This window comes from Coenobita brevimanus, chromosome 78 (genome assembly GCF_032717465.1).
Source record: "Coenobita brevimanus isolate Jiangsu-jjx chromosome 78, ASM3271746v2, whole genome shotgun sequence".
Classification (NCBI taxonomy): Eukaryota; Metazoa; Arthropoda; class Malacostraca; order Decapoda; family Coenobitidae; genus Coenobita; species Coenobita brevimanus.
Window position 1 is genome coordinate 30,232,991 of NC_137031.1, and position 25,357 is coordinate 30,258,347.

The 25,357-nt window shown below is 40.6% G+C and overlaps 1 protein-coding gene across 1 annotated transcript in view; it reads right to left on the minus strand.

Annotated features, from left to right (window-relative positions):
* Positions 1–1,042: 1,042 nt before the first annotated feature.
* Positions 1,043–25,357, minus strand: part of LOC145408784 (uncharacterized) — a 197,722-nt gene continuing 173,407 nt past the window's right edge. Inside the window, exons 21-26 of the mRNA XM_080279433.1 lie at positions 17,264–17,975; positions 16,597–16,825; positions 5,914–5,993; positions 2,751–4,504; positions 1,297–1,525; positions 1,043–1,242 (exon numbers count right to left, since the gene is read on the minus strand). Of these exons, the coding sequence (XP_080135559.1) occupies positions 1,073–1,242; positions 1,297–1,525; positions 2,751–4,504; positions 5,914–5,993; positions 16,597–16,825; positions 17,264–17,975 (3,174 nt within the window). The 3' untranslated portion in view covers positions 1,043–1,072. The remainder of the gene's footprint in view (positions 1,243–1,296; positions 1,526–2,750; positions 4,505–5,913; positions 5,994–16,596; positions 16,826–17,263; positions 17,976–25,357) is intronic.

Below are 25,357 nucleotides of genomic sequence, written 5' to 3' on the forward strand. Positions count from 1 at the left end.
ACGAGTACCACACTAACAATAACAGAAGCTCTGCACTGTTCACTGCCTCATCACTTCTGGCCACACCAACCATATATACTTCTCTTTAAATACTTAAAATGGCTAACACTAAAGAGCAATACAGCCAGTGTTATAGACCATGGAACATAGTACACTAAAAATTCAGTCTACATTGGTATAAATATATATGTAAGTACATAATGTATGTATATATGTATGTATGACAATGTGTATACAGACATAGTGTATATTGCTTTATAATCTTCCTAAAAATTACAATATTTTCACTCTAAAGTCTGTTGTTTAAAACCTATTCTCTCTCTCTCTCTCTCTCTCTCTCTCTTTTTACATACTCTAATTGTCTGTAAAATATATTAAAGCTTAAACACTCAACAAAAGACTAAAATCTTAGTCTCTTCCAAAGCTGGATGACCAAACAAGGTTTTATAAAATTAACAACAAACTGCATCCAGTTTTGTACTCACATTCATACAGATAATAATTAAAATCATACATAAAGTATGAGAATACCAAAGTCAACAGGCAGTGCATCTCCACAATGGCTTTGCACTGCTATTCAGAACAGTCAGTAAGTTTTCTGAAGTACGTAAAATTAGCACTACAAATAAAAAACAAGAAAAAAGCTTGTCAGCCCTGAGCACTGAACGGGACCATTACCATGGATGACCTAGTGCTGGGGAGATCATTAACCATATGTAGAAATTGTCTGTAACATCTCTTCCAAACTGAACCATCCTGTTATCACAAATGGAAGAGTAGTAGCCTGTGAATCACTGAGGTCTTCAAACTGGAACTAAGGACCACAGAATTTATAGTCCACCATTCCACCAATTATGTCAGAAGGTTAAAATGGTTTAGCTGGAGGTGGTGTTGATAGTTTGTGTACATGAGCTGGGCCCTACCTCTACTACAGAAAGGGCATGATGCTAAAAGTTTCTTAAAAGTGTTCATATCTTTGCATGTAATTAATATTCATACTTGACGAGAGATCAAATTTTAAAAATCTAAAATACCTGTGGAACTAATAGAGGACTGTGATCATATTTAGCAGTTACCGGATAACCTGACTGGTGTCCCTTTCTCCCTCAATATAAAGTAGTGATGCAGGTGTGTAAGGTGGGGCAGGTCCATTATTGTGGTGCGGGGGCAGTGCAAGACCAGGGTGAGGCTGGGGGAGGCTAGGGTGAGACTGAGCCATATTGGGATGAGGCTGAGAAAGGGTGGAGTGAGGCTGTGCAAGACTTGGTAGTGGATGGGACAGGCTAGGGTGAGGTTGAGACAAAAGATTCTGGTGCTGTGGAAGGGTGGAGGACAAAAATTGTGGGAAAGGCTGTAATGCAGAGCCATTATCGTATACTTCTGCACGCTGGAATGCTACATCCGTCATCATTTCTGCTGGTAGAGAAGCTGGCTGTCCTTGCTGGGTGCTTGCTGAAGGATTCTGCAGCCCTGGGTCACTCACCACAAATTCTGGGTAATATCCACTCCCACCACCTACTGCCATCTGAATGCAATAAACAGATGAATTACAGTATCTTCTTTAAATTTATAGTACAACTGAACAAAATAAGTACACTTGCAAGGAAGAAGGGGTGAATATGAAAGTAAGAGATCTGTCTAAGAATGCCCAGTGAGAGGTCTGCAAGCAATCATTTATTATACTTGGCTCCACCCCATACGGAAAAGCTATCCCCACCATCTGCATCATTTAGTACATCCATCCAATACTCAACCCAGCATTGCCCAATCAGGAGCATAATGGTCAAGGGCTGGGCTACTTGGACCAGACATTTAAGGCAGAATGACCAGTTGTTTTCCTCAGTGGCATTACATGAGAAATAAACCTCAACCATCTCTTGGATGTTGAATTTTATGGGCCAAATCTGTTTGGAGCATCTTAATGCACTAATCCACCAGACTATCTACCTATCTATCTATTGCTAGACGCCTCAATCCCGTTCGGGGTGGCCACAAACAAACTGCCTCCACGTCGCCCTGTCCCTGGCCATTTCACTGCCCTGCTCCCAACTCACACCCCCCTCTCTCATATACCTCTCCACCCCATCCCTCCATCTCAAGGCTAATGCATTGCATCTCTCTGCATGCATAAAGGAGAAAGTACTCAAGTACAACAGGTCACTTTGCAAATGTGCGAGTAAAAAATTTTTGTAGTATGTAAAGTTAAAAGAGCTTGCATTCCTTACCATGTTTATCTCCATACTTAATTCATACTACAATTTCCATCCCTTGTCAACCTTCAACCTCAACTTCCATTCACTGCTTTCTCATACATCTAATCATCATATTAAGCCATCTTCTTTGGCTTCTTTTACTCCTTTCACTCACATACTTGCTCAAGTAACTCTTTTACTCTCTGTCATTATCATGATCTGTTCCAGTACATTCATATTGAATTTTCATTCCCAACTATACTGACAATGAACACAATGGGGACACAACAACCACTTATCTTAATGCAACATTTGAGAGAGTGAAAAAAAAATCCTTGCTACCCCCATTAAAGCTCTTCAATGTTCAGTATTTATCTACCTTTATTTCCTAACCCAATGACTATATCAAATGACTAAGTTGTTTATCCTGTCAGTTTTACTCAATGATGTAAGAATTAAGACAAAATTAGTTAATACATGGTGCATATGTAGGAAGGAGAATCTCATATTAAGGAAAACCATTATGAAGACCAACTTTTCTGAAACCTCAAAACTTACCTGATACCCTTGTTGAGGAAAACCAGGCTGAGGGAAAGTGTGCTGCTGCAATGGATGTCCAAGTGTCATGCCTGCTATTCCTTGAGACAAGGCAGTTCCAAGGTTTACCTGGGAAACACTTGGACTTAAGCCTTGAGACAAAGATACTGGGAGGCCTGAGGGTGGTAAGGGGACCCCTGCCCCTCCCTGTGGCACTCCAGGAGGTACTGTTGAAGCCACACCCTGAGTCATGCCTTGATGGAGACCTTGAGCCACAGTCTGATGGGGACCCTGAGCCACAGCCTGATGAGATCCCTGAGGCATGGCCTGGTGGGGGCCAGGAGTCACAGCCTGTTGAGCCATAGCCTGGTGGGGACCTTGAGCCATAGCTCGGTGGGGAGCCTGATGGGGTCCCTGAGCCATTTGCTGGGTGAGGTAGTGGCGGGTGTGATAAGTGAGGGTGGTGTCTGGGATGGTGTGTGAAGTTAAAGCCAGGCTAGGGTAGGGGGTGCCACCACCTACCTGGTGTAAGTATATACCTGCCAGGGGTCCACTCCCTGCCTGGCTCACTGTTAGGAATGACTGTGTACTGGAGTTTTCCCCAGTCTGCCCATCTGACTGGGAGACTGATGACCGATACAGTGGTGAACCCATCACAAGTTTATTGACAGGTATAGGGTCCCCGGTATGGGTATGACTGTGATAGCTGATGGCTACTGGTGCTGAAAAACCAGGGGGTGGATGTGCTGGTGTGCTGGTGTTGCTGGTGTCTTCTGATGGTCCAGATGACCCCAACAGTCCAGATCTGCTGCCTGCAACTCCAGCCTGGCTACTTCCTGGCACCATAACTGCACTAACCTGCCCACCAGCTGCCTGGCTGGCCATATGGAAGAGAGCAGCTGGGCTGATACTGTATGGGTACTGCTGCTGATGTGCTGCCTGATTTCCACTGCTACAGGCAGGGCTGCTCCCATCATATGGCTTGCATTTTTCTGATTCTTCCTTTTGCATTTTTGGAGGGAGATGGAGTGGCTGCGGCAGGGCAGCTGTGGGCCAGAATCGCCACTGTTGAATTCCTCCTTGTTGATGCTGCTGGCTCACCTTCACTTGCAGTTGTTGCTGCACTTGCTTTTTGTGCTGCACCTGAGTGGATGAAAGTTGTGTACTTATTACACTAGGAGGGCTTTGAACCTGTGTTAGTTGTGTGGTAGGTGTGTGAGGCTGAGTGGTGTGTGACAAGTCAGGAGAAGTTGCTTGGCTAGAAAGTTCATGTTTTGTGTGATGGGTAATGGCCTGAAAGCCTGGGGGTACACTTACCAGCCCCCCACACTGGCTTTGTATCACATTCTCAGAATGTCCCCATGCTTGCACTACAGTTGTTCCCCCTAGCCGTGCCACCCCAGGAGCAGTCACTACCGACACACTGGCAGCAGGAGGCTCTGGACAACTTTTCGAAACCTGCTGACTGTTACATGTCTCGCAATTATCAGATTCTCCTCCTGATCCACTTTTCTGTACACCAAGCTTAACCCGGTAGGTGGCAGACAGTCCCATTTCTGTGGGTCTAGCTGAAGTGACAACAGTGGTAGTCGAGGCATCCCTTTGTTCCTTGATGGCACTCTGACACCCAACACCTGCATCACCTGTTGGCTTTGTCACAATGGCACTATGCAAAGTTTTGTTGTTGTTTTGTCGTGCTGGCTTTGGGCCATCCGTGTGTACCGCATTAGCCACACTGGACACCACCGGAGCTGAGCTGGGTCCAGGGGCAACACCTGGAATGAGTATTATCTCCTTAGTGGCCCATCACGACTGACTGACATTGGTATCTTGCTGGCATTCTTAAATTCCAACAAGATACTCTTCAAAATACTAAACCATACTACAGTATATCAGTCAACCTATTAAAAAAAAAAAAAAAAAAAAAAAAAAAAAAAAAAAAAAAGCCCATATTTTCTATGGAGAGGCCATGACTGAGACAAAGGTTTGAGATGGGCTCAAGGCAGGCAGACAATAGTACTTCATAGAGGGAACAAACTCTGCCTCAAGAGCTTACTATTTACTGAGTATTGGAAAATTTTCTATTTACTAAGAGATAATATCTTTGTCCAGAGTCACCACTGGCAGCCCAACTCAACCTCTTGGAAGGTCTCAAGTCAACACAATTGCTAAAGATATTGAACTTTATTTAAAATTTTCCATATCATATGAAATATAATTAGTCACAGCTTACTGGCAGCCAAACAGTGGCTCTGGATTCTACATTAAATAATCTAAAATAATCATCACCATCAAACAAAAACAGTAACAACCAATCCCCTACAATACCCTTCATGGCATAGGAGTTTAAGGCTAGGTTACCATCTTTTGGAACGCTAAAAATGCAACTAAAACTCCACCAGTATAAAAAATCTGGAACCCTTTATAACTGAAAAGACTATATCAGACATTGCAAGCATATACAAAGAGATATAAACATGGAAAAAAAGCACTAATCTTATTATACAATAGTGACATACATTATTTAACTGTGACTAATGCAACTAACAATATACAGTATCACTATTTCATGACTTTATCATTACTAGCACCACCAATACCAAACTACCACTACCATCAACACATCATGATCAGTTACTAGGCTGTATCCTGGGTGGCACAGGAGGCTTCATAGCACTGTGTCCTTAGAAATTTATTTTGCTTAATTCATTGTAACATTCTCTAGTATGTTACTTATAGCACTCTGATACTGTACTGACATAGTTTGCAATCATAACATACATAAGGCACTGAGGTGTAATGTGCAGAATAAATCACAAACGAGGATGTGTTATGAAACAGCCAAAGCCATTTAGAATATATGCAACTACCACATTACATCATATTACTGTACTAATATGTCAAAGAAGTGTTTGTTACTACTCTCATCAAAATCAATCATGTAATATATCCCCTTTCCATAAAACTACAAGACACAAGCTAAATGAATATCTTTAAATCATAAACATATACAAATAAGTTTTCTCAATCATACAATAAGCTCTCAATGTTGGAAATCATTGTACAGTACAGTGTATCATATATATATATATATATATATATATATGTGTGTGTGTCCTTTTGAGGACATATGAGGGTCCATGGGAAGGCTACCACAATTCAGACCACTCAAGTCACATGCTACCCCTGTCACACTTGAGTATTTTCCACTTTTTGAGAGAGTTCTCTGGTGTACGCAGGTAGATCCAAGGATGGACCATCATGCTGTGTACAGAAGCAGTGCATTAGCTCTGTTACACACATATTAATATCAGATGCTTATAGGCATTGGAAGTTACGGTGCTCTGACTGGTTGTGGGCCGTGAAGTCCTATTTCTGAGGAGGGGTTGGGGTTTACAACTCACATAATGCTATTAAGATGTAAATAACTGTTCACTCCCACCTCAAATGTCTGGACTGAGTAGCCTAGCCCTGGGTCCCAGTGCTCCTGATGGGGCAATACTGGATTGGCTGATGGATGGATGATCATCATACTTCCGTGGCACCATTTAGATGACAAAATCTTCCAGTCACCTCTCGGATACAAACCACGGCAGATTAAGTACAACCTCCAATAACTTATTCAAAACAAGAGGGCTTTCCTAGACTGAAGAAAACCATCTGGCAGTAACAAGAGTAACTAAAAAACAAGAAGCGGTTAACAAATAAAATCCTCAGTAATGAGTTCAGCCAAGAACATCCCTTTTAATTCATTCTTACAATGTCCAGATGATATTATCTGAAATGAGAGAGCTTTTGCACTGAAAGCATTTGATATAGCTTTCATTAAGTCCCTTCATATGACAGGAAATTCCTATTTACAATAATATCACCTGCAAGTAGTAAGAATAAACTAAATTTACTGGTCACCACAATAATGAGGTTAACTAATCAATCATATGATGCAGTGCTTCCTCTTAAAGGAATCCCAATATTAAGGTTGGATGTGGTTCCACTACCATTTTCTATGGACTGGAAGCTAAACCAAGTGCTATAACCTGGTAATTACTTCCCATCAGGTGCTAGAAACTTGTGAAAAAAGAAATCTGGGCAGCATAACAACCTTTGTTATGTACAGCATATATATCAATAAGGACCCATCTCATCAAACCTCTATACTGGATAACCCCTTAACTCAAAAAATCTTCACTTAATATCCTCAGGGTTTTCATGCACTTTCTGCATTGCAATATTCTCCTATCCCCCTGGTTGCCACATGCTTTGCATGAACAGTATGAAGTTTCTATATGCAAATGCACAAAAATCATGAAAAAGGTAATTAAAGTTATGTGCAAAAGCACATGAAAACCCATTGTATATAACGGACTTGCTAATTTCACCAATGTTTTGATTTGACTCAAATCATTCTACTGCTTGCACACTTTCACAGTTGGTGAACTGGGCAAAATATTCAGGGTAACATCAGAAGTTTTTCAGCTGACAGAAACTCTCGCAAGACTTAAAAAACTATCACAAGTAGCACTTTCTCAACTAATGCTACCCTATGATGTTTACTTTGGCTAACCCCAAACATTTCTAATGTCAGGTGTATACATGAAAGCAAGTACATCTCATCAGAACAGATGCTATATTCTGAACTTAATACTTGTGTTTCTTTACAATACTACTCTTCTAGCAACTGTACCAAAAGCATAATGTGTTAAAACCCCAATCACTGGCAGTGCTGCACCTAGCTATTTTATCATCATTCTGATCCTTTTCCCACCTAGAAATGGGGTAAAACCTGAAAAAACCTGATATTTTCATTCAGCCCTAGGCTATCCTAAACAGCTGAGGTGTTAAAACAATCTGTGTAGACCAGAAAACAAGAAAACTTGCAAGCCACTCAGAAAAAGCTGTGAAAAATAGTAAATATCTGGCAGTTACAGCCCAAGGTGCAGCATACATACTCAGTATAATACGTTAATTCCAGTCAACAAATATTTTCAGTCCTGCAGTCTACTTATATTTTAGTCCATCAGTTCTAACCTTGAATTCTTTATAATTAATACTGATGATCTGGGGTTGTTGTGCAAATATCTCACGTTTTATCATCACCATTACCACCATCATCATCTTTACTCCCACCTAAAAGAATGAGGTCAGGTAAGATCCAGAATTAAGAAAAGGAAAAGTACAAAAGTATGAGAACTGTGAACAGCATGCCCAGTGACATGCTTTATATATATATATATATATATATATATGGTTACCTCCTCATCATTCATGTTCTCCCAAACATATGGACAGAGTGATGGAAAACCAAGGGACAATATGTGTGCACTGGGAGTGAGGTAACTAGTACTGCTACATAAAGAAGGCCTCCAGTTGCATGGGAGATGTGTGACAAGAAACTGGAGAGAGCAAGAATAAAACAGGAAAGATGCGGGATCTATCTACCTATCTATCTATGGCCAGACGCCATAATCCCGTAAGAGGTGGCCATTTGTCTCTGACTTAGTTCTTTTATGAGGAGGGGCACTAACCCTCCACCAACCTACCTGTTGACACATTGGGAATATGTACGGGTTGGTTATATGGTTACCACCCAGTACTGTAAATAGTTTCCTGGCTTACAAGAAACCTTGCTGGTCGAAACTGTCCTTCAACACTCCATCAATCTCATTTTGGGGGATAAGGATGAGACTGAGGGAAATTTGTATGATTGGGTTGCTCCACACCCATCATATCAGTGCCACCACATGAAGGTGCCCATCTCAAGCACCAACACTATGCTAAAAAATACAGGATATATTCATTACAATACAGTATATACTCTTTACAGCATAATATTATGAAAAAAAATGTCACCACAAGATAAAAAAAACTCTTAATAGTTTATTTAGTGAATGAATACAACCTCACTATTTTAAGTTTTCTATTTAAAAACCTATACTACAATACACTATACAATACATCAAGGTATATGACGGATCTAAGAACAATATTATGGAAAAGATACTACTATCTGCCTCTGACCTGCAGTATATATTCCTTATCTTAAACATGGAGTATTTGTTTTGCATCAAGGTTGTATTCCAAATATCATAATTTCTTTCATATAATTTGTACTGCATAATGTAGGAAATGACCAGATCAGCTTCAAGGGCAGCCAGGGAACTTGATAATCAATTTTTATGGAAAACACTGTGGACCCTGTGGGAAAAAATAATGTGTATATATGTGAAGGTGAGTCAATAATTATCCGCACTTTTCTCATACACCCATAACTCGATTTTCGGCTGTGTTGGGTACCACTTGGAGTGTTCAGTCAGTGAGTAAGTCGGATATCAAAGCAATTTTCCCTAAAAGATACTGAAGAAAAGCCAGAGATGCATTTCAGGCCCAAACCCAAACTCTCATAGACCTTACTCAATCAATGAGACTGCCACTAAAACACCACTGACTATGTTTTTATCTTCATAAACAATACTACAGCTAAAAAACGAGACATCAAACATCACGTGCAGGAAGGTCTGTTGGGTGGGACATGTGGTGTGAGATGCATCAGGGCAACTGACAAGCAGGCAGCTGGCAGTGTGCCAAGTAGGGGTAAGGGAGGGCAGGGGGATGGGGAGGGAGACAAGCAGGGGCAGGGGAGGGTGGGGAGCCTGGAGGGAGACAAGCTGGAGTGGGGGAGGGGGACAAGTGGGGGTGATGGAGGGTAGGGGGAAAGGGAGAGAGGCAAGCAGGGGTGGAGGGGGGCAGGGGGATGGGAGGGGGGCAGGGGGATGGGAGGGAGACATATGGATGGAGGAGGGAGACAAATGGGGGTGGGGGAGGGAGACAAATGAGGGTGGGGGAAGGAGACAAGCAAGGATGGGGGAGGGAGACAAATGGGGGTGGGGGAGGGAGATAAGCAGGGGTGGGGGAGGGAGACAGGTGGGGGTGGGGGTGGGAGACAGGTGGGGGTGGGGGAGGGAGACAGGTGGGGGTGGGGGAGGATGGGAGGACAGGAAGGGAGACAAGCAGGAATGGAGGAGGGTGGGGGGAACAGGCAGGGAGACAAGAAAGCCAAACTGCTCTGCTATCCCCCCATCCAGTCTCACTCACTCTCACTCACTCTCAGTGACTCACTCTCTCACTCACTCTTCCTGATACACTCTCACTCATTCTCACTGACTCACTCTCTCATTCACTCTTCCTGACTCACTCACTCTGACTGACTCATTCATTCACTGACTGACTCACACTCACTCACTCACTTACTTACTCACTCACTCACTCTCTCTCTCTCTCTCTCTTACACACATACACACACACACACACACACACATTAGGCATTACCTAAATTAGTATCTTTATATGAGTCAAGCTCTGTACCAGGTTAGACTAAATGGTTTTTTATTATTAAAAAAATAAAAAAATAAAAAATAAAAAGTTTAAACAAGACTTGTTCAAACAGAAAAGAGAACCGAGTTGCGAAAGAATGCGCTCAGTCAGCCGATTGTTTGTTTAAACTACAACTGCCCCAGGGAATGTAAGTACTCTGTGCTTTTAGTATTGCAAATGGCCACATACTTTAGTAAAGCAAATTTGGAAAAGAAAAGGGATAAAGGTAGAAAGCAAGATGATGATTTCTACCAAGAACTGGTTGAAATGGAGACTCACAATAAACTGGTAGAACGTGTACACACTCTGGGGTTGGCTTTCCAGAATGAAATTGATGAAATAAAAAATCAGATGCACTTGCAAAAGGAAGAAATAGAAAAACTTGGAAGGGAGGTCAACAAGAAAGACACAACCATATGTGAACTAACAGTGGAACTGAGTACACTTAGGAGGAAAATGAGTGAAATGGCAAGTATAGTAGTCAACCACGAGAGTATTATGGAAGAGTTCAAAAATGATACAGAGACAATTAGGCAAGTAAGCAGTCTGATAGACCAGAGCAGTGATATTGAGGAGAAGATAACACAGGTGAATGAAGCTGTGCAAAGTTACAAAAATGATGTGGAAACCACGTATGCTGAAATGGTGAAAGTAAAGAAAGACTTAGAAACAAGGGTGGAAGAAAAAAGCATTAAAAAGGAAGTGAAAAGAATAATCCAAAACAATCCGAAGTTAGTCAGAGATTCAGTAGATATCAACAAATCTATAGTAATCACTGGTATAGAAGAGGAAGAAGTAAAAAACAAGATCTCAAGAGACAAAATGGAGATGGCAAATGTAATGAGCTTATTGAAAGAAGTATCAGAGGAAATCTGTAGTAAAAACATAGAGGAACACAAAAGGTTAGGGAAATACGAGAAATGCAAGTCAAGACCTCTAAAGGTAACTTTCCAGAGGGTAAACACCGTGGAGGAGATACTAAAAAATGCAATGAATCTTATGGAAAAAGAGGAGTTCAAAAATGTATGGATAAAAAGATGTCTAACAGAAGAGGAACTGGAATTACTGAAAGAGAAGAGGGAGGAAGCAAAAACAAAAAATGAGGGAAGATCAGAGGAGGAGACGAACACATTTTTTTTACAAAGTAATAGGATTGCAGGTACGAAAGTGGTACATAACCAGGAGGGAATAAAAAGGAGAAAGGTAGTAGAACCAAGTCATGACAAGTATATAAACAAGATGATTAAGTTGATGTACTCAAATGTGGATGGAATGGTATCTAAATTATTAGAGATGAATGATTATGTCAGAGAAAATGAACCACATATAATATGCCTACCTGAAACAAAATTAACACCAAGGATATCCAATGACATACTAAACTTAGAGGAATATAATATATGGAGAAGAGATAGAAACTTAAAAAAAGGAGGAGGAATTATAATATTAACTAAGAAAAATCTAAAAGTCAATGAAATAAAACTAGATATACCCTCACAAGTAGAACTGATTGCAGTAGAGATCAACACATCTGAAGGGAAAGTAATTGTAGCTAATTTGTACATGCCACTCAGTTCAAACACATGGGAAAGAGACGAATATGAGGACCTGGCAGAGAGTACAATTCAGAGTTTAAGAGCATTACTACATAAAATGGAAGAGAAATCGGAAAGAATTATACTAACTGGAGATTTTAATACAAAAATAAATTGGAATACTCTAGATATAATAAGCCAAGAAAGCTGTTGGGACCAAAAGCTCCTGGATCTCATGCAAGAGTTTTTCCTAACGCAACATGTGAGGGAAACCACCAGAAAAAGAGGACTCGATATACCTTCAATGCTAGATCTCATATTTACTAGGCAAGAAAATGATACTGACAGTTTAATATATCACCCTCCACTCGGCAAAAGCGACCATGCAGTACTAAATTGCAAATTCAGGATAGCATATGACATAGTTAACAGCAATGAAAGTTACAGAGAGCCTAAACTATAAAAAGGGAAATTATCATGACCTAAAGAAGTATTTCTTAGAAGCTGATTAGGAAAATGAGCTTAGAGGACAAGATTTAAATGCTGTATATAAAAAATTCTGTGAATTTTATGAAATAGGAGTCTAGAAGTACATCCCACAGCACAAAGAAGCAGATAAGAAAACACAGAAATGGTTCAATACAGAATGTAAAAAATCAAAAGAAAGAAGAGATTTGTTGTGGAATAGATACAGAAGACACATTAGTGAATGGGCATATAATAATTACAAACAGGCAAGAAACGATTATACAAGAATAAGGAGGGAAGCCCAAAAACAGTTTGAGGAGGATATCATAAATAAAAGTAGTGATCAACCAAAGCTATTTACAGCTACATCAGAAACAAAACCAAAGTAAAAGATATAATACAATCAATTACAGACGAGGGAATCACCTATACAAAGAGAAAGATACTTGTGAATCACTAAATAAGAATTTCCAATCAGTTTTTACAGAAGAAGAAAATTTTGAGAGGGACTATGTGGAACATGCATGTCCACGCATACTACCAGATATACAAATATCAGAAAAAGTAAAACAGGAAGAGTTAAGTAAATTAGACTGAGGAAAAGCAAACGGTCCTGATGAAATTTCATGTTGGGTGCTACGAGAATGTGCAAAGGAGTTAAGTAAACCAGTATTTTTAATTTTCAAGAAATCCTTGAATCAAGGTAAACTACCTGATATTTGGAAGAAAGCAAACATTGTTCCCTTATTCAAGAAAGGGAATAGACAAAATCCACTCAATTACCGACCAGTATCACTGACCAGTGTTGTGAGCAAGGTATTAGAAAAGCTTATAAGAAAAGCTTGGGTAAGTCACCTAGAAGAGCACAATATGATAACAGAAAGACAGTTTGGTTTCAGAAAAGGAAAATCATGTTACTAATCTGTTGAGCTACTATGACAAAGTAACAGACACAATACAGGAAAGAGAAGGATGGGTGGACAGTATCTATTTAGATTTCAAGATAGCATTTGACACAGTACCACATCAAAAACTTTAATGGAAACTGTACCATCAAGGAGGAATTCGAGGCAAACTGTTTTGTTGGATGGAAGATTTTCTCAAAAAAAGAGAAATGAGAACAGTACTAAGGGGAAACTACTCATCATGGAAAGAAGTGACTAATGGAGTACCACAGGGCTCAGTGCTGGCACCAATCATGTTTTTAGTGTATATAAATGATATAGACAGTAACAATGGAAATTAAAGCTATCTAAATATGTTTGCAGATGATGCAAAAATACAAATGAGAATTACTAACACAGACTCTTGTAAAGAGCTACAAGAAGAATTAAATAAACTTCATGAATGGAGTAATACATGGCAAATGGAATTCAATGTGGACAAGTGTCATGTAATCAAGTTTGGTAAAAGTGGAAAAAGACCTGATTGGAATTATACATTAGGAAATAAAACCCTACACACATCAGAAAGAGAGAAGGACCTAGGTGTGATTATCAATAACAGACTATCTCCGGCTGACCACATCAGCGAGAAGGTACGGAACATGGATACACTGCTTGCAAATATGAGAATAGCATTCACATACATAAATGAAGACATGCTAAGAAGGATAATAACATCATTCATCAGACCAACCCTGCAGTATGCATCAGTAGTCTGGAGTCCTCATCTCAAAAAACACATATACAAGATTGAAAAAGTTCAAAGGGCCGCTACAAGATGGATACCAAGCTTAAGGGATCTAAGCTACGAAGAAAGACTAAATAAACTGAATCTACCAACACTACAGGAGAGAAGGAAAAGAGGTGACATGATAATGCTATATAAATGCATATCAAGAAAGGAGAAAATAGACATAAATGATTACTTAACATATGTGGAAGCATCAGCAAGAGGACACTGCAAAAAACTGCATTAGAAGAGAGGTGATAAAGATGTGACGAAATTCAGTTTCCCAAACAGAGCACTTGATCAGTGGAATGCACTACCAAATGAAACAGTGTGCCAAAACAATTCACAAATTTAAGGATATGTATGATAAACATGGTTTAAGACACGGGACAGTACGAGCTTGACTCATTCCTGTAAAGATACAATTAGGTAAGAACAATTAGGTAAGAACACACACTCAGGAGACAAGCTGGGGTAAGGGAGGGTGGGGGGACAGGGAGTTAAACAACCAGGGGTGGGGGAAGGCAGAGGGATGGAGAGGGAGACACACCTGGCAGTGCTGAGTGTGGTGGGGGATGGAGGAGGGATGGAGGGAGAAGAAAGGTGATGGAGGGAAGACAGGGAGAGCCGTGTGCACCACCACATCCCGTTCACGCATGCTCGTTTCAAACCTAGGGAGGGATGAAGTGTTCGGACTAGCAATTCAAGAGCTGTTCAGACTGCAGGTATGTTCCCCCATTTCTTTTGTTCAGTCAAGCAAATCATCAGTTATCAATGTCGAAAATCAGGGCATGGGAGTACCACAACAACAATTTGCATTATCTACCCTCTGTACAATGTTGGTAAGGTCTTGAATTTTTATAATAAATATACAGTATTACTCTTGCATGTTTCTATTGTAAGTTTTCCTTCTGCATTTTAGTTAGGGATAGGTATTGGTGAATCAATACACGAAAATTCAGGATGTATCACCCATATAGCCATTTTAACATGGGATCCTACGCTTCACAAAGTGCAGATTTATAAAGTGCGGCAAGCTGTATTGCCCATATTCACGCACTGTAAGCGAGATGGCTGTACATACAGTAAAACTTGGTATGTCGACCTGGCAGGAGGTGGTATCTTTGATAAGTCGAACTCTGACTGAGGTGTGACTTAGTGTTTATTCAGTGTTACACTGTAGTTTCTCATATTCCAAGTGCTACATTTTAGTTTATTATAGTCCAAGTGTTACATTTTAGTTCAACTGACCGCAAAGTGAAGTAAAAAAGTGCAGAGCTGCTCCTCTGAAGTGTCTGCATGCATTCCTCCACCTCTACCACGGGTGCATAGCACCTGTCTAGCAGCAAATTCTCATCCCTTTTCTGTCCAACTCTTTAATGCAAGAGTTAACTGTTATCCCAGTTCTTTCTTTTGTGCAACAGGTCAACTCTGGAACTGTCTCCCTCTGTCTGTATTTCCTGCTTCCTACGTTCTCCAGTCTTTCAAACGCAGTGTTCCCAGGCATCTCAAAATGATCGGATCTTGAATTTGGCTCTCTTGTATTTTGTTTTTCTCTTGGAAGGAACAATAATTGCGGGCTAGCGGCCTTTGGTTCCTTTTTCCTCGCATAAAAATAAATAAATAACTGCATGACTGTTGCACCCCTCCACATACACAACCTTCTCTCCTAGCCTAGCCTTGACATGCACCAAATTGTTTTTATTGTTTATTTTTATTGGTTTATAAATGCTTCTTTAGCTTAGTGTTAATAATCAAGTCATCATCATCATCATCATCATCTGGACCTCCTTTCCCAACCTAGGACAGGGTGAGTAGAAATGTCCTGACAGTCCAAGTTTGCTCAATCCAATAGGCCACACTTCCATTCACTCATCATTCAAGCCCCTGGAATCCTGGCTCCATCAGACAGGCCAAAAATTTTCACCACATTCTGTAGCTTCACATAATTGTATCCGATAGAGTCAATCAGGATGCTGTCAGGTTAAAAGGGGTGCCAAACCCCTGATCATACTGTACACTTCTTCTCACAACATTCATTCAGCCAGCTTGATCTCGTCAGTCTCATAGCGTCACCGACTTCCATACCTCTCTTTCTCACACTCTCATTCACCATATACCTCCACCTTCTCCTTGCCTACCTCACCTCCTCCCTCCATCAAATCAGCTCAGATACACCTTTTTCACCACTCTATTGTCCATGCAGAGAGAGAGAGAGAGAAAGAGAGAGAGAACCATGTAAATGTCCAATGAAATGGTATATCTAGTATTGTTAAGGTACTACTACTTAAAAATAATTAGGGTTGGGGGATAGAAACACTCTTCTAGTGGTGTGTGACAGCACGTGTTCCCAATATACTGTACCATCTGGTAAGACTTTTGATATTTTTTGTACCAGTATCACAAAAGTGTCACTGTCACAAAGTGCCAATTCTGATACTGTGTACTGAACTGTATTTAAATGCTGGTACCACTATATACAGTACAGTAATTACAAAGACACAAATCATACAATCAATCCATCATCCTTACCCCACTGAGCCTTGAGAAATCTTTAAAATCTTACTCCTGCCATCTCCTAATGATCTAATTCAGTTTAGGACAGACTTTTGAACTGGAGGGATTATATATAGCAAAAATAACTCCTCCAGTTTGAGAGGTCTTTTTTAAGATGAATAAAATCATCTGGTAGCACCAAGAATGAACTAAAAGGACTACCCCCAGACTGAGAGATAAAAGTATCCTTCTACCTCTTCCCAGATTGAGAGGTCAAAGTATCCTTATACTTCTTCCCTTTTCCCCACTGCTGACTGTCACACCTCACAGGTAACAAAGTATCTGACACACCATCTGATCCTGACACAGCTCCAGTATTGACTCTGACTGAGTGGGAGAGGAAGTCATCCACATGATGTGGTTCTGGATAATTATCCTTTCCCTTCTGTGTGAGTAAGTTCTGTACCTGAGGAGCTTTTGCTTGGTGAGTTACAGGAGATGGGCCACTAACATTAACATCTGATGATACTGTGACTATTTCCCTCTCAGGTCCTACAGCATTAAAATTGAGTTTTAATCCCATAAGAGGCTGTGGTTTGCATTCACTTCCCTCTGTGTTTGGATGCCCCATGAATGGTAGAGACTTTTGCTTTCTTCTTTTTCTGCCTTTTACAGCTGCTTTACTCTGTGAGCTTTTTTCTCTTGTTCCTGCTATGTCACTGATGTGAATATCTGTTTTTTCTTGTTGATTTTTTTTTTTTTGCGTGCAAGAGCGTCTTCCAGACCCATTATTATTCAAGGTGCAAGTGCTGTGACTAACAGTGATTCTATTGCCATTATAAGAACTTGCAATCTTAGCAAAGGAGGAATTGCTTACTCTGTGATTAATTAGTTCAGAATCTTTGTTTTCAAGACTGTCAATCTTCCTACGGTACTGAAATTTTCTATTCTCCTTTTTCTGATGCTTCAAGCATGCTATTTTTGCTTTACCAGACTCCTGAGGTGTGCCAGTTACCTGTGAGGATGTGCTACAGCACTGTGTCACCTGGCATATTAATAATCTATAAAATGCATGGTTCTGGTCAAGGGTATCATCAGCACCTTCCCAAATACTCTTAAGAGTTGTGTTAAGATTCACCAACCAAAATCCACAATGGTCAGTGCTGGACTGGTTAATATCAGGTGGTCTAGTACAAGAGTGACCAGATCCAGGAGCCTCACAGAACACCAGCATGTGGTTGGCTGGCTGGTAAGGTAACTGGTCAGGGTTAACTCTGGTCAGGCCCAGCAAAGTGCGTCCAGTGGCCTGATACTTAGGGTTGGTTACCCACTGTCTCTGGTGCTCCTCCATCATGCTCAAAGGAAGAACAAGCTTCAATTTACCTGCTGGGGAGGTCTTCAAGGGCAGACTTGCAGTTGCAGCAGTGCCTGATGATGGCAGTGGCTGTGATGGCCGGGTTTCCTTGCTACCCTCCTCTTGCCTTTGCTGACCTGACTGAGGGGCGGCAGCCTCCGGCACCTCTGTCACAAGCTTCCTAAGCTCCCGTCGATCTTTCTGTCGCTCTTTCTTGTCTCTCTTCTCGATGTTGGCCCGCTTCTTGGGGCAATCTTTTTGAATATGCCCAATTTTGCCACAGAATCGGCATCCTCTATCATTGGGTGGTGCTCCATCTGTCAGCAGCTTACGGTCAAACAAGTACTCCTGTTGGTACAAACACAGAATTAGCTGAATTCTCAAATTTTTGGCAGTGGTACTGAAAAGACCACTAAATTTTTATATACCTCATTATCTAGATAGGTTCTCACACTATTTTAGGGTAGCTCTACACTAAGTGGCAAGCCCAAGGATTTCCTGTAATCCAGGAAATCGTTTACAATGCTGGGTGGTAACCTTATAAACAACCAACACGTGATCCCTACGTGACAACAAGTGCATTGGTGGAAGGTTAGTGCTCCTTCCCTGAAAACAACTAATTAAAAATACAAACAAGAAGCCTCGAACCAGGACTGACCAACAGGTGATGATTACGAACCGAACAAAGGACGTGGTGCAGACTAAGACGTGGAATGTAAGGGTCGCAAATAGTGAGGTGAAAGAGTGAGATTGTCTGGGAGTTTGAGGGTGCAAAAGTGTACATATGTGGATTGACTGAGAGGTGGGAGTGTGAGGGTGTGGTAGTATGGATGGGGTTTATGTGTGGGAATAGTTGAGAATGAGATAACAAAAGAAGGAGTATGTACAGTAATCCCTCCAAGATCTGATGTAATAGAGCCCAAGCAACGTCCGGGACTTGGCCTTGTCCGGGACTTAGGAAAAATGCCCCTGGACAGGTACTTATAGACTCCAACCCAACCTGACTTTGAAAACCATATAAATAGCTCCCTACCAGACATGCACAAATCCTATTTAAGACCCTATCCACACAAATAAGGGACAGAAACCATAAAAGAAATGAAAAGAAACCAGAGAATGAGAAAGCAGAAGTAAGGAAAATATTTAGCAGTGCACAGGGTACTTACGACACACCCATGGCCGTTGCATAGATTGACCCGCCTACTCTATGGCTCTGACAGTGGTGAAGGTGCACTTGAAGCATGTACAGTAATCCAGTGTTGCACTGCACTTAATCCTTTGCATTGTGAATTATAATTGTTTACCACCGCACATTCTGTTCTTACTTGTGTCATGCCAGTCGCAACACATCAGTGTTGCATTCTCCACTTAATCCTTTGTACTCTAAATTCTAATTTCTTTACACTGCACAACACTGTAAATTCCCATGTGGTCTAGTGGTGAGGTATTGCAGTTTATTCACTATTTATTCACAAAAAGTGAGCACATGGGCAGCCATGCTGACGAGCGTGCAGTCACGACAGTAGGTAGGTGGGAAGTGGGGAGGATGCAGGGGCGCTTAAGCAGACTTTGCAGAACTACGTGCCAAAACATACCTGTTCATTAACGCGCAGCAAATTTTGAGTAGGGATGAACACCTATCGGATTTTTTTTTTTTTTTTTTTTTTTCCATTTTGACGTTTTTTGGTCATTTTTGGTATCCCAGATGTCCAAATATCTTAGGGAATAATCCGAGACTTGGACTAATGAAGCCAAGCCCAAGATGTCCGGGACTTGGGGTGTCCAAGTCTTAAAGGCATTACTGTATTGTTGTGTGCATGAGATGGAAGAAGAACATAAGAAAGTAAGGATCTGCTGGCTCAGGGATTGTGTGGATAAGACTGAAAGTAGGACTACAAATGTGTGTGACTGTGTGTGCGTATGCATCAACACAAGATTGTGCAAATAGAGTGAATGAAGAGTTCTGGGCAAATGTGGAAGTGTGCATGGAAAGGTTTGAATGGAATAAGAGTGTTTTTGATTCGAGGGATGAATGGAAAAGTAAGGAATGTGATGGTTGATCGAGTAGTTGCTGAGTCGGGCGTGCCTGCAGAAGCGGATGAGAATGGCAGTGCTATAGTGGGCATTTGTGCGAGGAGATGATTGGTGATGGCCAATACCCTCTTTAGACACAAAATGATCCACAGGCATGCGTGGGGAGTGATGAGAAGGGTGGGTGGTTAACTGAACGAATGGATGGCAATGATTGATTACATGTGCATGGATGACAGAATGGGAAGGTGTGTACTGAATGCGAGAGCATACTGAGGTTGAAGTAGTGGACTTTCTGACCATCACATGGTGGCAAAAGTCAAGGTTCAAAAGCAATGGAGGAATAGAATGAGGGAGAGACAGGAGGAAGTAATCCACATAAAGAGGGTAGAAAGGCTGCAAGAGGATGGAAAAATGGAAAAACACAGAACAGAAGTGGAGAAGGGTGTGGGTAAATATGATTTAGAGCAGATGGGGGAGGTGGAACGTGTGTGCAAGATATTCACAGAAGAAATCTGTGCAGCATGTGAGGTTGTGTGTGGAGTGAAGAGAAGACAAAAGTTGGCGTAAGGAACAGCATGGTGGAATGAAGTGGTAAGACAAGCTGTGGCATAAAAGAAGAGAGTATATAGTGAGTGGATGGGAAGCAGGAACGAGGAAGAAGTTGACAGATGGAAAAGTTACATGTACAAAGGAAGAGAGAAGTGAAAAGAAAAGTAAGAGAGAGTAAGAAGAGCTTGGATGAGGAATTTGAATGTACAGTGAAAGGAATCTCAGAAAATCTTCTGGAAAGAGGTAAAGAGAGTTCAACAGGGTGATAAAGAAGTAAATCGGGGAGTGAAAGATAATAATGGTAGATTGCAAGTGGAGATGGGAGAAAAAGTGAACAGATGGTAAGAACACTTTAAGGAATTGTTGGACACAGAGCACGAAAGTAATGCGAGTATAAGTGGCTGGGGAAAGACTGGGAGAAGGAGGGACGAGAGAAGAGAGGAAGAAATCGGTAGGATGGAAGTTGTGGAAGCAATGAAGAAAGTTAAAATGAGGCATGCCCCAGGAATTGATGGAGTGTGTGGTGAAATGCTGAAGCATGAGGGAAAGATAGAAGTTGAATGGATATGGAACACATGCAGATTGGCCTGGGAGGAAGGTAGAGTCCAGAAAAATTGGAAGTCAGGTATAATTATTCCCCTGTACAAAGGGAAAAGAGAAAAAGAATGTGTAGTAATCATCGGGGCATTTGTCTTTTTAATGTATTAGGCAAAGTATATGATAGGATACTTACTGACAAAGTTAGTGAAGAAACAGAGAGATTAGTTGGAGACCAGGGAGGTTTTAGGAAGGGAAGAGGTTGTGTAGATCAGATATTCATTCTCAGGTCTTCGGTGGAAAAGTTTCTAGATAAGGGAAAGAAACTGTATGCAGCCTCATGGCTCTGGAGAAAGCATATGACAGGTTGATAGACAAGGAATGTGGAAAATATTAAGAATATAATTATGGAGTAAATGGAAAGTTGTTGAATGCTGTGAAGAGTATGTATGAGGGGGCTACAGCTGCAGTGCGTATGGATAGTGAATTGAGAGAATTTTTCTATTTGAATGCTGGTTGGAAGCAAGGATGTGTCGTGCCTCCATGGCTGTTCAATCTGTATATGGATGGGGGTAAAAAAGAGATATATACTGTACAAGGCAGGACAGTGGATGTTGGAGTGGCCCTAATGAGAAAGGGGAACATTTTGAAACTTCTTGTACGGCTGTTTGTAGATGATACTGTTGTTAAGTGAAGACGAAGGGGAACTGCAAGGCTTGGTGAATGAGTCTGGAAGAGTGTGTAAGAAACAGAATCTAAGGGTGAATGTAAGGAAGAGTAAAGTTATGGTCTTTGAGATAAATGAAGTCAATGGACGTACAGTGGGGTTGGATGATGAGGAAATGGAAAATATGAGTGCATTTCAGTGCTTGGGTAGTGTGATGAGTAAGCTGTCCTGTAAATCGGCAAGCAGAAGCCAATTAATATTGGCATCGGTATCGGAAGGGAAAAACAATCCAATAACCAGAATCATAATGCAATCGGCTCAGTAACAATGAAAAATAAATAAATGTTTGTTTTACCCAATGACCCTAGACTCTAGCACTTATTCCTCCACCATATAAGGTGTGAATAAATGCTGTAACAATGATTATTTTTCAAAGATACAATCTTATCTCACATTCTACTGACCATCTTAGATGGTAAAATGCTTTAACTAAAACATATGGAATATTTAGAATGAAGCTCAACACAAATATCTAGACAGCAGTCTTCTGCCAAGTACATATGGTGGACTGGTATAAACTTCCGAGTCTGACGGTACACACATACACACTGGCGTGTTTCATCAATGGTATGACTCAGACTTAATATTTACTTTCAAGAGTATAAGAGCTGTGAGCAGATATTTGATTTCTTTTAATTTTTTCTATTAATCTTCAGTAAAATGTATATAATTAAATAATATACACAACATAATTATCAAGGCCTTTCTTAGAGTTTAAGGAATTTAGTGCTAATTCGGTCATTACTTGCAAATCTTGTTTTGTTTAGTCAATGCAAAAAAAAAAAATGCTGGTACATTAAAAAAAAAAATTATATTAATATTTTAATTTACACTGAAATATAACAATTCTTTTAGCTTTTTCATTTGGATTTTCATTTTAAAGAAGTTATGAACCAATCATTCGATGTTCTACTGCTCTCAGATGACTGCCCTTTCCTCTCTTCCTTCCTCTTCTGTCTTTCTTTCTTTCATTCTTTCCTCTTCTTTCTCCCTAAGTGTTACTCTACACTGAGTGACAAGCCAAATGGTTTCCTGTACACCAGGAAACCTTTTTCTATGCTGGGTGGTAACCATATAACCAAATTATGGTACCTAGTGGTTTAGTGGGTAATTAAGGCCTCTAATCGGATTGAGCCTGTGCAGGTTTATATCCAATGGATGGTTGTGGTTTATTGCTCACGTAGTGCCATTTAGGGATGAGTAAGGCTGGTCACTCTCATCTTAAACGACAGGACCAACTTGCCTAGCCCCAGGCTCCTACACTCTTCATGGGGAAACACAGGATTAGATGATGATTATGATGATATAAAATGATAACTGGACTATACCTTTATATTTTAAATTTTATTAAGACATTAATACTCATAAGTAACATCTTTGCCACCGGCCAAATAACAGGAAACATAAAGCACATACCAAAAATTTTGTCCATCCATCCATCATCCAATTCTACGTTGCCCCATGAGGAGCGTAGAAGCCCAGGGCTAGGCAATTTGGTCCTGATATTTAAGATATTGTGCTTCCCTAAACGTACACAACATTCAGTCATTAGGGAGATAGTAAACACATAACTTTCAGCTTCTAAATTTAAGACAGATCTTGGCAATTAACAAAATATGAAATGCATAATGTATGTAAGCTTCTGGTCATTACCCAAATAATAAACCACAGCATTTATACCTGAAGGTAGCTCAGTCGGTAGAGAGGTGGCCTGCAGTCCTACCAGACCCAGGTTCAAATCCCCGCTAGGGCAGGGAACAGTTTATGGATTTGAATTTAATAAAAGCAGACTTAACTGATATACCAGAAGACTCGCCGACATGTCATAAAAACACTCCCCCCCCAGTACCATACACCAGTCCTGTATGAGACAGCCCTAGCATGTATTCAATATGGACGGTGGGTGTTGGCGCCGAAGTGATGACATGTAGAGGTGTATGGAATGTACGAGGACTACTGGGCCTTGGAAGCAGGCTGTGAAGCCTATGCCCAGAGTCGGACACATTAAAAAAAAAAAAAAAAAAAGTACGTAAAATCTTGGCCGGCTGGCCAATTGTCATAAAATGAAACAACAGTTATATTTAAATGTAACATTTTGATCATTAGTCTTTTCAGCCCAGACCTGCCTACAGCTAATGCACAGTGGAAAAACTACACCTGCCTTAGTTCCAGAGATTGGATTTAACACACTAGTAGTCACGGACTGTTCCTCATATATCATGATCAAAACTGCTTTCCATGAAATAAAGCATGAATGGCTGAGATCAGTGTATTTCATCCACGTACATAGGTAATAAATTGTACTATTGTAGCTCACATTACACACACTACAAATGTTATGCTTTTTTAGATTTTTAGACAGTCTTCAGTCAAGTATATCTTACTTAGTTTGAAAAGTTTAGCACTAAAGGTTCCGTGGTTGAAGCGAACGACACTTTTTGGTGACAGTGCCTTCTGTCATGCTAAATATTCATTCTAGATGATGCTAGAATCTGGGCATCATTTATGCACACAAACACTAGTAGCTTACACATGATCAACCATACATACACATCATCAGAAAATGTTCACACTCTTCAACTAATCGTCTTTCCTTTGTGTAAACTGTATATCTATTTATCTATCTATGTCTATCTATCTACTATATGTATAAGTACATACATACACTACACACATGAGTACCAGTACCAAATACACCACACACATGAGCACCAGTACCAAATTGCAAACCTAGTATATACAGCATGGTAATGAAGAAGCCAAGGAAAGATCCACATGTAACGTTTTTCCATCAACTAAAGGACTGCTTCACCGTATAAGCTGAGCCAAAATGAAGTTGCCAAATGTACTTCATCCCCTCATCTCAGAGTTACTGTTCTCTTATTGCCCCCAACTACTGCCTTCTTTCTTATTATATGCAGTAAATCACTTCTTTATTTAGATTACAGTGAGAAGAGCGACTAAACGTTGCAACTAAATAGAGAATATAATAACTAATGGGTGCAGGCATTTCGCGCTTATTTCAACAGCGTGTACATTAATTACATACATAAACCCACATGGCCACAACACTTACAAACCAACAGTACACAGTATGGTACACCCAACTCGCTGCTTCCAGCCATCATTTCTTTTTTTTTTTTTTCCCTTCTCCTTTCCCACTCACTTACTTATTATTGAGAACCTTTAATGGGTTTCAGTAAGACTATTTAACAGCAAAACAGTGTCCAGGTAACAACATCCTTTCACATTGAATTAAACAAAACAGTGACCAAAATATTCAATAAAGTAATTTTAATGTTTCTTCCATCCATATCCGACATCCCTTTTGTCTACAAGACACCCCATAAACAACGTACCCGTACATTGTGTCGCATCACGTCATTATACATTTTTCAATTTATTCAATGCAAATAAAGTACTATAAGCACAGATTAGGATCTGCACAGATAGCCCTGAGTTAACGGTCACTACTCTTACTTCCGACCTGTGATGGGCTGTGGATCACTGAGGGTCCCTGTTAGCCAAGTTACCACCATCGGGATTTTTTTAATGTACCAGGGGTCACTGCTTCAGGATGAAACTTGTGTACTTGTCCCACATGGGAGAGTTCCTTGTCTCAGTGGAGTGAACGGAGCTAGGGCCTGACTGACTGCCTACCTTAAAAGCGCCAGACAAGGCTGCTGCACCACCCCTAAACATCCACACTGTGCAGTCCCCTCGTGTCTACAGGACACCCCGTAAACTTAACATAGCGTCGCGTTACGTCATTATACATTTTTTGATTTACTCAAAGCAAAATGAGGTAATATACAGTAAGCACAGATTAAGATCTGCACAGATAGCCCTGAATTAACGGTCACTACTCTTACTTTCGACCTGT